General features: G+C 43.0%; 1 protein-coding gene across 1 annotated transcript; it reads left to right on the plus strand.

The window, feature by feature from the left end:
• The first annotated feature begins 454 nt into the window (after nt 1-454).
• On the plus strand, nt 455-12,474 carry LOC136499080 (uncharacterized). The gene is made up of 15 exons (XM_066494777.1): nt 455-774; nt 1,105-1,193; nt 1,762-1,828; nt 1,914-2,029; nt 2,521-2,587; nt 2,708-2,756; nt 7,836-7,921; nt 8,466-8,719; nt 8,803-8,858; nt 9,074-9,159; nt 9,666-9,758; nt 10,597-10,960; nt 11,087-11,607; nt 11,730-11,958; nt 12,029-12,474. The coding sequence occupies exons 1-15, from the start codon at nt 541-543 to the stop codon at nt 12,166-12,168; spliced, it is 2,451 nt and encodes an 816-aa protein (XP_066350874.1). The 5' UTR covers nt 455-540; the 3' UTR covers nt 12,169-12,474.
• The last annotated feature ends 330 nt before the right edge of the window (nt 12,475-12,804 follow it).

The following is a 12,804-nucleotide window of genomic DNA, read 5'->3' on the forward strand; positions in this document are numbered from 1 at the left end:
TACCTAAGTATAAATACTGATATCAGGTACGCATAGATCTTGGAATCAGCATATTGTTCCGTAAAATTTAAGTACGGTCTGGTTTAGTTCCAAAAAATTTTCACCCTAAACTATCACATCGAATCTTGCGCCATATGTATGGAGTATTAAATATAGACGAAAAAAACTAATTGCATAGTTTGGTCGGAAATCGCGAGACGAATGTTTTAAGACTAATTAGTTCATGATTAGCCATAAGTGCTACAGTAACTAACATCCTATGTAACATCCCGAAACATCCTATGTAACATCCAATAATTTTTATTTCGCGAACTAAACACACCCTTAACATGCTAGATTTTTAAATTAGGATAAGATGCTCTGTTGCCATGCCATTCAGTTCCTTCCAGCAAACAACTTGTTAAATCAAAACCAAAGGTTAAGATATATAGGAGCTGTGCATCTTTGCAACCGCACATTATCCATGTTGATGACATCCTAATCCTACTGAGCACACCCACCTCACCACCACAGTCCACGAGCGCTAATTGAAATGCTGGAATGTTAGCCGCGAGGACCCCCGCCTGCGTCGTCGCCGGCGGCCAGCGGGGGCGATGCGTCGGGGGCAGCGAAAGGAGGCGCGGTCACCCGCCGTGCCGCCAGTTCACGCAGGCGCTCGAGAGCCTCTGGAGTCGCAGTCCCCGGATCCCTCCTCCTGCCCCTCCCGCTGCCGAGGCCAAACCCTCGCGGCAGCCGCCACTACTGGAGAACGCTGCCTTCGAAGAGTACTATAAGGTGTGGTGCCCATTTCGATTTCAGATAGCTTCTTTCCTATCTATCGCATTGGCACGATTTGAAGTGAATCAAGCTGCAGTGTCTGGGGTGACAGCTTGTTTGTTGAGATTGGAACGATTTGTTGCTGCAGTAATGATAAATGTGTTCATATATGAACAATATTTCTGTATCATAGGTCTGAGGTTTAACTGATTACCACTATGTACTCTTGTGCTAGTTGAGTTTAGTCTTCATATTTAGAGTTACGTAGAAAATGGCATGGTTTCAGGATCCTGCTCTTCTGGATGTGTGTCAGTGTGTGTGATCGCACCTGCATATTTGTTTGGGCAGGTTCAGCAAATTGTCCGCAAGGAGGAGTGGGATGCCTTCATGAATGTCCTGCGGAAACCGTTGCCAGCGACCTTTCGGATCAATGCCTGGTAATGCTGGTTACTCTGAAGTGAAATCATGAATTGCCACTGAGGTCTTCATTTAGTTATCCAATTCCTTGGCTTGAGTAACTCCACATGGACCACTGTCATCAACGGTTCATGTTCTCTTGGACGTGATGCCCATCTCTCCTTCTCGTTCTGCACCCAAAGCCTTTGGTTATCAAAGGCTGGCTGCTCCATGACTTGGATATCTGGTTAATCTGCCATTCAAGTAGTCATGTGCAAGGGTTGTATTAGATAGTTTATTTGCAATCTGCGCTTTATGGTAGTCCAGTAAGGAACCTGTACTTCAGAATTGCCTTAGGAATGCGTGTAAACCATCCAATTAATTGTCACTTATTATAAGACTCATGTAGTTTCAGGGTAGCTTCAAATGTGCCATTTAGCAAACCTTTCATTGTAGTTACTGCAAAAGTTTATTCCATTAAGCAATATCATGCTATTCTCACAAAGGCTAAATTTACTTTTGCGTATTTGATACATGAATACAATAATTCATCTTTTACTAGTGCTTACCATGTAAGCTGAAGGTTTACATTTCTACTTTCCTTTTCAGTTGCCAGTTTTATAAAGATATCTGCTCAAAGTTGGAAAATGAATTTAGGCGATCTTTGGAGAGTGAGGTAGCCTTTTCTCTGTCGTCTATGAATTTCTCCTTACTCAATCCTTGACATTTTCTAATTTACAATTAAAAAACTCACTGCAAAGGTCAGTAATGAGCATGGAGAAGATGCTATAACTTCCTTGCCTTGGTATCCATGCAATCTTGCATGGCATCTGAATTTCTCTCGGAAGGAATTGAGGAAAAATCAGGCACTCGAAAGGTAATTAATTGCAGCATGATGTTTATGTCTTGCCATGACCTGAATCTTGCTTGGTTTATGTAGTGTAAATACGGGACACTCTTGGCTTTGCACTAGTGATTGTATGGTAGGGATTTGGGGTGGGGTGGAGATGTCTGAGATGGTCTTGAAGTGGGCTTCAAACTGAGTTGTATTGGGTCAGAAGAATCAGGATATCCAATAAACATCAGATACTGGTACTGCAGATTGGTAGAGCATCAGGTTAACCTAGGGAATATTTGTTCCACAATTATGTTATTAAAATTTATCTAATTTCAGGAACATTGGCTTATGTAGAATTGGTTTTTATGAGCAATCAGTTTTCCCAAAAGCTTAAATTGTTATGGGGAAGTTGGCTATATATTTCTTTCACTTTCAAACTATTATTATTCTGAACAATTAATTTCTTTTTCTACCTTGATGTGCTATCGATTAATCTATGAGTATTCTATTGATCCACTCTTCTTTTCCAGTTTTCATGAGTTTCTAAAGCATGAGAGTGAGGTTGGTAACATAACTAGGCAAGAGGCTGTTAGCATGGTGGGCATCCTGTAACAATTTGTTGATAAATATTGTCATATCTGTTAACTTGTATTTTAGTTGTTTTTTCGATTCTGTTAGACGAAGTCTTGTTTCATTAACTGAAATTTATTTCTACAGGTTCCGCCACTGTTTCTGAATGTACAACCAGATCACCATATTCTTGATAGTATGTCCCTGTTTAATTCTTCTCTGTTATCTTAAATATCCTGTGCTTCTCATACAAACCGACTGTTTTTTTTTCTCGAACAACGCATGAGAGCTGCGTGTCATTTCATTAAGAGAGAAAAGATAGTACAAAAGTCCGGTTATGGACTAAAACCCCAGCCAAGAACACACCCCCACACTTCTACAAAAAGAGGCCTATATACGCGCCACAGACACAAACACGACCTTGACCAAATACCCCAGACCTATGCTGTTGGGGCCTGCGACCTCACCAGGAGTTCCTGGAGCTTAAATGCTCCAGCCATCCCCCAAATGTTGATCTCATCAGACACTGTCTGGAGCAGCAAGGAGATGTTGGGTCTAGCATTCTCAAACAACAACAACAACAACAACAACAACAACAACAACAACAAAGCCTTTAAGTCCCAAACAAGTTGGGGTAGGCTAGAGTTGAAACCCAACAGAAGCCATCAAGGTTCAGGCACGTGAATAGCTGTCTTCCAAGCACTCCTATCTAAGGCTAAGTCTTTGGGTATATTCCATCCTTTCAAGTCTCCTTTTATTGCCTCTACCCAAGTCAACTTCGGTCTTCCTCTGCCTCTCTTCACGTTACTATCCTGACTTAGGATTCCACTACGCACCGGTGCATCTGGAGGTCTCCGTTGTACATGTCCAAACCATCTCAACCGGTGTTGGACAAGCTTTTCTTCAATTGGCGCTACCCCTAACCTCTCACGTATATCATCGTTCCGAACTCGATCCCTTCTTGTATGACCGCAAATCCAACGCAACATACGCATTTCCGCGACACTTAGCTGTTGAATATGTCGTCTTTTCGTAGACCAACATTCTGCACCATACAACATAGCAGGTCTAATCGCCGTCCTATAAAACTTGCCTTTTAGCTTCTGTGGTACCCTTTTGTCACATAGGACACCAGCTCTCAAAAACACAAGAATTTCTGTGCTTCCATACTTCCCAGGAAACCAAAATAATTAGTGAGTTAAGTCCTTTCCTTATCCCCTTCGGGACTGCGCTCAGAGCCCTCTTCCACCATAAGGAAAAACGAGTCTCAGAAGCTGAGGGAGTCAGGTCTGACAGATGAAGAGGTTGGAGGATCAGGGACCAAATCTGTCTTGTAAAAACACAGCCAACCAATATATGCTGAATGTTTTCCTCCTCCTGATCACAAAGAGGGCAGACTTCATGATGAGGCAATCCTCTTTTGGCAAGGCGGTCCGCAGTCCAACATCTATTGTTGATGGCTAGCCAAATGAAGAATTTGCAACGGAGAGGCGCCCAACTCTTCCATATCCTCCTCCAGGGAGCAAATTTAATAGTTCCTACAAAAAATGCAGCATAGGCCGACTTGCTGCTATATACTCCATTCTGTGAGAGTTTCCATCTTATTTGATCTGGAACTTCTTGCTGCAAGACAACTCCCTCAACATGATCCCAAATTCGAAGATATTCCAATATAACCTGAACTGAGAGAGTACCCTTGATGTCTGTAACCCAACTTCGATTGACAAGAGCTTGTGCAACTGTCCGTCTTCTAGTTATCCTTTTAGGGATGGCCTTGAACAGGTTGGGAGCCACTTCCTCTATAGTTTGTCCATCAATCCACCTGTCTTTCCAAAAGAGGGTGGAAGCACCATTTCCCACAATATGGTCGACTGCCATCTTGAACAATGCCTCGGCATTATGAGGAACCTGAATTTGGAATCCAGCCCAAGGCCGAGAAAGATCCATTTTTTGAGCCCACAACCATCTAACCCGTAGTGCCCAGCCAAGGGTTTCCAGATTAGAAATCCCCAATCCTCCATACTCTAGAGGCTGCTGTACTCTTTCCCAGGACACCAAACAATTGCCCCCATTGGCTTGTTCCTGACCCTTCCAAAGAAATCCCCTTCTCCTCTTGTCAATGGCTTTTAACACCCACTTTGGCAGATCGAGAGCCATCATGGAATAGATGGGAGTGGCCGATAGAACCGCCTTGACCATTACCAACCGACCTGCTCTGTTCATTAGGGATGCCTTCCAACCAGGCAAGTGATCTGCCACTTTGTCAATCAAGGGCAATAGCACTTCCTTGGTGGGTTTGTTGATGGACAGAGGCAGCCCAAGGTAAGTGCAAGGGAATTCCTTAACTGAACAAGATAGAAGTTCAGCAGTGATACTTAATTCATTCTCGGAGCAATGAATGGGAGAGATGGAGCTTTTCACCAGATTGGTATGGAGTCCAGACGCATGACCAAACAGGTCCAGGATGTTTCTGATCACCAGCAGATCAGTTCTCCCCGGCCTAAGGAAAATGACAGCATCATCAGCAAAACAGGATACCCTATGCCGAGCATGTTGGACAGCAAGTGGCTGAAGCAAATCCTCTCTCGCCGCGTACTCCACTAGAGAGTCAAGCACATCCATGACTAGAATGAAGAGCATGGGGGAGAGTGGATCACCCTGCCGTAGGCCTCGACTATGAAGAATAGAATCTCCAGGCTCCCCGTTCACCAACACTCGAGTGGACGAAGTTGACAGAATTAAACTGATCATGTCCCGCCATTTTTGCCCAAAACCCAACTGTCTCATTACCTCCATGAGAAAGGACCATGAAACTGAATCGAATGCCTTGGAAATATCCAACTTTAGTAGAATATGGGCCTCTTTCTTCTTGTGCAAAGATTTCACCATTTGTTGGACAAACAGGAAGTTATCATGAATATTTCTTCCCCTGACAAATGCACTCTGATTATTTGAAACCATAGAAGGCAGCAGTGGAGCAAGCCGGTTGGCCAAAACTTTTGTTACTAATTTGGCAAAACTGTGAATCAAACTTATAGGCCGATAATCCTTGACATGCAGAGCGTCCATCTTTTTGGGCAACAGGGTGATGAAAGCAGAGTTAAGTAGTCTAAATTTGAACACATGCCCTCGATGTATAGAATGGAAAGCAGCCAGCAAGTCACTTTTGATAATATTCCAGCAAGACTTATAGAAACGACCTGTAAAACCATCTGGTCCCGATGCTTTATCAAGGGGCAAATCGCTGATGGTTGCCCATACTTCCTCTTCTGTGAACGGGTCCTCCAGGGAGGATAGGTCCGTAGGCTGTACGCCAATCTCATCTAGATTAATTGAGAAATTCCGCTCTTCCGCCGTACCAAGCAACTTGTCATAAAAATTTAGGACTGCTTCCTGTTTGTCTTCTTGGGAAGTAACCAGCCGGTCCTCTACTTGCAACTTTGCAATAAAATTCTTCTTCTTTCTGAAGCGAGCTTGCTGGTGGAAAAACGATGTGTTTGCATCACCTTCCCGAAGGTAAAGGATCCTTGAACGCAGACGGGCGATGGTTCGTTCAAGGGAGGCCAAACCAAGGCAATGGAGCTTGAGCTTCTTGCGCAACCATTCCTCACTAGCAGATAGCTCCAGGGAGTCCCTTGCAATCTCAAGCCGATGAATAATCTCCTTGGCCATTTCTATCTGCAACTTAATGTTCCCAACCTTCCTTTGACCCCACTTTTGAAGACCTCTGCTAAGGCGTTGTAGCTTGAGAAAGAGGCGCTCCACTGCACAGTTTGTTTGCACAGGAGCCTCCCAATTCTGCTGCACCGCCTCAAAAAAACCTGGAACCTTGGTCCAGAAACTTTCAAAATGGAAGCGTCGCTTGCCGGTTATTTTAATCTTTAACCCTAGAATTAGGGGGCAATGATCCGACACTCCAGAAGCAGCACTTTGCAATATAGAGCCAGGAAAAATATCCTCCCAATCCGAACAGCAGAATGCCCGATCCAGCCTTACCAGGGTGGGTGACATCCTTTCATTGGACCATGTGTATTTTCTGCCCAATAGCGGTAATTCTTTGACCTCACAGTCATCCAAAAAGCGGCGAAATCTACCCATCATGGCTCTGTCCAGATTGGCATTATTCTTATCTGCTGCCTGGTAGATTAAATTGAAATCACCTGCAAGCAACCAAGGACCATTGCATAGACCTCTGATGTTTCTGAGCTCCTGTAAAAATAATACCTTCTCCTCATCTTCTTGAGGGCCGTACACTCCTGTGAACCACCAGTTACGGCCCTCCTGTTCCGAGAACCAAACAGATACTGAAAATGTATCCACCCGAGTAGCGATGGCTTGGCAGGTATTGCTCTTCCAGGCAATCAGAATCCCGCCCCTAGTTCCATTAGCCGGTAAAGCAACAAATTTATCATATGAGGAGCCAAAGACAGATAGAAACACTTGTTGATTCATATGCTCAATCTTAGTCTCTTGAAGTCATACTATCTCAGCATTACTCGAGAGTATGACATCCCTTACTGAGTTGCGCCTAGCAGCATCATTGAGACCCCGCACATTCCAAATCAAAATTGATGAAGGATTCATCTTCAGTAGCAATAGAGACGACCAGAATCAACAAACAATTATCTAGAGGGAGACAAGCAGGTCAGCAGTGCGTGCCTCCCCACCCCCCCTCTTCCACTGTCCAGCCAAAGATTGCAGCAAGCGCCGAAACATGAGATTCATTCAGCTTCTGTCCATATAATTTGCCATATTCATCCTGAACAGCCACATCAATCTTCTCCTGCAGTCCAAAGCCCAAGCTCCTCATAACCTTTCTCTGAGCTACACTGATCACCGGCCCCGGGGAACAAGGTTCCGCTCCGGCCACTCTTCTGCTACGGCGCGGCAGGGATCCCGACGGTGGCTTCTTCGCCCTCCGTTTCTGAATCCGGGGATGGGGGAGCAGAGCATCGATGGACTTGCTCACTTTGTCAAGTTTTAGTAATATAGTGGCCGAGGGAGAGACAGGGGACTGGGGAGCGTCCTGTGCATGCTGAGAGGCCCTTGAGCGGAGACGCTTCCTGGAGTACACCACTGGGAGACTCTGTACCAGTTCAGGTTGACGACCGGGTGGGGCAGGAGTGGCTGCCATGGGAGGCCCCTCCAGGACCGCGCCTCCCCTCGCCACGCCTTGAGCCTCTGATGACTGTGTCAATGGGTATTCTTTCATTTTGATTGGATGACAAAATACTCCAATAGTATAGCCTCACATGTATCTGCGTATCTTGTGCAGTGTGTGCTGCTCCGGGATCTAAAACTTTTCAGTTACTTGAGATGATTCACCAATCAAAAGAACCAGGGCTACTTCCAGGAGCATTGGTGGTTTCTCCCTCAGTTTCATGTGGCACTAAAACTATTGCTCTTATAACTCTTGATGATTTTTGGAGTCATATTAGTTGTTAGTATTTAGCTTTGTTACATGTAGTTAGTAGAACTAGTTGTGTTATAATTTCCAAAGACTTATGAGAAATGAATAGTTTAGTTATATTGGTATGGCCCAGGACCAACTTGACCTAGTAAGCAGCTCAGTCAGGCCTGCTGTATTGTTATGGGGTCAATGCTAACTTGTGTACTGTAGGCTGTGGCGCCGGCATGGTAAGAACTAAGAAGGATCTAGAGCTTAGATGACTAGGAGGTCTATCTCCTGTACTACCTCTGTCCCTAAGTCATAGGCCCCTATATATAGAGGCCCAATGTACCCTTGCAACTTAAGGAGAAGTAGATCAAAGGCTTAGCCCCTGTCTTGGGCGTCGGCCTACTGGTCACTGTTCCTACCCTCTCACTTCTCCCCAAATCCCCCTCCCTAATTTGGGGTAATCTAAGTACTAACATATATATTCTCCCTTCTTGTGAGACTGATTAGGTGATAGCCAATGATCTCAATGTGCGAAGATGTGACCTCCTTATCCATAATACAAAGAGAATGTGCACCGCCAACCTAATAGTAACAAACCATGAAGCAGAAAACTTCCCCTATTGTTCTCTTGCAAAGGATTCTTTAAAATCATATAAAGATCCCTGCAAACTACAAAGGTTAGAATTCGACCGCATACTTTGTGATGTTCCCTGTAGTGGTGATGGGACTATTCGCAAGGGTCATGACATGTGGAGAAAGTGGTAATAACTGAATCTTTGTTTTGTCTGCTGCTTTATGCTTCCCTGTATGTATCCTCAGGTCGCAATCTGTTATTGTTGTTCAGGAACTCAGGCATGGGTAACCAACTTCATCTTCTGCAAGTAAATATTGCAATGCGTGGTATGGATCTGTTAATATTGATTTGACACTTTGTTGGGGGTGATTCTTCTTTCTAATTGAGTAATCATAGTATACCATGAGTTTTTAAACATACCTACCTGGGAATTTCGTCGGAGTTCTACTGCATAATATATCACAGTTTGAGAGCAAAATATATCATTTGAAGCTTTAAGGTTAACAGTATGTAATATCACAGTTTTATTTTATTTCTTAAGGTATTGCATTACTTAAAGTGGGTGGAAGGATGGTCTATTCGACTTGTTCAATGAATCCTGTTGAAAATGAAGCTGTCACAGCTGAGGTATCTACTGTAGTTTCTTACCTTTAGCTGTTGAACATAAAGCTGTTAATTTCTTGCGACTTCTAGCCTAGATATGAGCAAAATCTCTGCGCGTTGAAGGCCTTCTGGAGTAGTTTAGTCACATAGTTTTGGGTGCTTTATTGGCTGGTCATTTAATAAGGCAATTAAGGTAGCTTATAGAATCCAAAATGATGTCTGGACAAATTCAATTTGTATGCCTTACAGGCTCATGCCACTGGATTTATGAGGCCGCTTAAGCACAAGCCCCAATGTGAACCGTCTCATCGGAACTCCGAAGATCTGTAGAGGAAATTCCAAAAAATTCATATGTTATTTGGGTTGGTGTAGTTTTTTAAACTTAAGTCCTTAACTATGAGTGATTACCTTTCCTTTAGGCTGCTGCATACAAATACCATTTGCTATTCATTTTTACAATCTGTTCACAATATGTGTGCTGTAACATGAATTAGCTTTGCAAGTTGCTCATGTATCACATAATCATATAGCTCCTTCGAAGAAGTGGAAACTCTATTGAACTCCTTGATGTTTCTAGTGAGCTACCTGAATTGGTCCGGCGTCCTGGGCTTAGCACTTGGAAGGTTTGTGTGCTTATATCTATATCAAGGTTGATCCCTTGGTTACTTTCTTTTTTATGTGTTGTATCTAATAAGATTGCTCATTCTTAATTACAATTTTTACCCTGGTTTGTATGTGTCTCTGGAAGGGCAGGCCTGGTGCAGTGGTGAGAGCTGTCTCACTGAGCCACCAGGTCACGGGTTTGAAGCAGCCTCTCCGCAGATTTTGCGGGGGGAAGGCTTGCCTCGTTTTTTTACCTTCCCCAGACCCCACTCATGTGGGAGCCTCCGGCACTGGGTCTGCCCCTTTGTATGTGTCTCTGGATTCACGATTATGACACACAACATACTATACCAATGGCTTTACTTTCGTTATGATATTTTAGTTTACTAATAATCTTTTACATGGAGAAAATAAATTGAGCATGTCAGCACAGGTCTCATTTTTTTTTACTCTCTCGAAGTATAGATACTTATCACTTTTGACCACTTTATTTATCTTGTTCGTGATTGCTGAAATGTTTTCCCAAAATGCCCCTATATATTCTGTCTATACCATCTACTTTGGTTCCTCTTTTTTATACGGGTGATAACTAGGAGCATTTTGGTCCAATTGACATCACGATTATTTTAATTGGTTTATGTGTATTGGCTGAATTTGACAATTATTTGTAAGCAGAGGATCTATAGTTGTCTCTTTTTTGTAGAATTATGATTGTTTTTAGAATAAACCTTTTTCCATCTCAGTGTTTTAGTCGAACAGTTAGTCCCTACTTGACAATGTACAATACATAATCAGGGTGGCAAAAATCTTATCCTTCTATTCTGGTTATCCTAGCGGTTCCTTTTCTGACTCTTGCAGGTACAAGACCGAGAATCTTGGTTTCAGAGTCACGATGAAGTTCCACACAATAGGAAGAATGTAGTATTGCCAAGCATGTTTCCTGCAAGTAATAGCACTGAGGAAAGCCATACTGTGTGTGGTGATGTTGAAGTGAACATAGATAATATGAACAGCTTCTCAAGAAATATCAACATTGAAGAAACGGAAAAAGTTAATCATGATATGGATGGAGTTTCTATCAGTTCCAATAAAATTTTGGATTGCGCTTCAAACATTGTGAGTTCAAAATTTCCACTGCATCGGTGCATGAGGATTGTTCCTCATGACCAAAACAGTGGGGCATTTTTCATCGCAGTTCTTCATAAATTGTCTCCCTTGAATGGTAATCTCCGCTTTCTTTTTGATGATTCCACTCAATACCTTTCAAGAAAGTTTGCATTTAATCTTATATGCCTACATGCATAAATAGTACTACCACTGTATGCTTGAATGCTCCGCGTTCTTTCAGGCAGTCATATAAAGGGCACAAAAATTCAGCACACACTTGGAACAGACAGGATTATGCAGTTTCAGAAAGAACCTGAGCCAGAAACAAGACCCTATGAAACTATTTTGACACTCCAACAGCACAACGTTTCTGAAGTTGATACTGAAATGCTGGGTAGGCGACAGAATTTAAGAACAGACAGCCAAACTTCAAAGGATAAGAACTCAACCGAGGTTGAAATGGGTTTCAGTGATGTAGAAAGCACTCAAGCAGAGTCAGGAGATAGAATGGAGTTGCAAAAGCAAAGCAGGTGGAAAGGGGTTGATCCTGTCTTATTTTTGAATGATGAAGCGGTGATAAAGAGTATAATATCCTTCTTTGGCATCAAGGAATCATTCCCACTCGAAGGTCATCTGGTGACTAGAAGTACTGATAACGCAAGGAGAATATATTACATATCAAAATCAGTTAAAGAGATTTTGGAGCTGAATGCAGAAGTTGGTGGGCAGCTCAAGATGGCTTCACTTGGTGTTAAAATGTTTGTAAGTATAAAGTGCTCTAAACACACGGTGTTCCTTACTGATTCATGATTTCTTAGGAACATTGAACAGTGGAAGAGCATACATATTTTACTCAAACTTTGAGGTACTCTGTTCTCTTTCAGGAAAGGCATAGATCAAAGGATGCCTGTCCATGTGCATATAGGTTGTCTTATGAGGGATTATCGCTACTGCTTCCATACATCAGCAAGAGGATACTATATGCATCCCCACCTGACTTCCACCGCCTTTTACAGTACCGAAGCATAAACTTCGTTCATTTTCTCGACACCAGATTTGGGGAGCAAGCTGCATCCTTGATGCCTGGTTGCTGTGTTGTAGTGTTACTCGAAGGTAACATTATGCCCTATCTGAAGGTAAAAGAAACAATGACTTCATAATCTAACTTTCTCTAGTATTTCAGGGCATAAGCATGTAGATTCCATTTCTAAGGATCCCTCCACAATTGCCATTGTTTGCTGGAGAGGGAAGGGGACTATGAACGTTATGGTTTCTCCCTCGGATAGGAAGGATCTTCTTGAAAGCCTGTGTAGAGGAAGATGAGAGATCTTGTCACAAGGTTAATTGATTATGATAACAACGTGGAGACTCAAGACTGGCAAAGTGAGGACAATCAAGAACCTCTAGCTTTCACGCCATGTGTAGGCCGTGTAAAATAGGCTGACGTAGCACTGCACCATGCTGTTGGCGGATGCTGACGTCCCGCTGATTTTGTTTCTCAAGTTCTGTGCTATTCTTGCGTGTAAACAAGTCATTTCCGATACAGAAGGAAAAACTACTACAATATATACTTTTGAAATGTAACTTGGTCCGTTGAACTTGTGATTATGTCTTAATCTACTCAGATATACTTACCTAATCACAAATCACAAAAGGGGTCATTTCAGGTGGACTTTTAAATGCACGAGCAGTTGTTGGGAAACTGAAAAAAACATATGGCATATCAACATAGACGAGCAGTATGCTTCCGCCGTTGAAAATGCTAGTGTGAACCCCGAACGCACGCAGCCGTCAATTTTCAACAAGGCACGATGTTCTTGTGTTGGTTTCCGCTTCTCTCTGATCACCTTTTCACATGGAAATGGAAATGGAAATGGAAATGGAAACGCTTGTTCGTCAACCTACTTCTCCCGCCCCTGACATCACACTGAACGGGACTTGCAGCAAGTTTCATGGAAA

Source organism: Miscanthus floridulus, chromosome 13 (assembly GCF_019320115.1).
Source record: "Miscanthus floridulus cultivar M001 chromosome 13, ASM1932011v1, whole genome shotgun sequence".
Lineage (NCBI taxonomy): Eukaryota > Viridiplantae > Streptophyta > Magnoliopsida > Poales > Poaceae > Miscanthus > Miscanthus floridulus.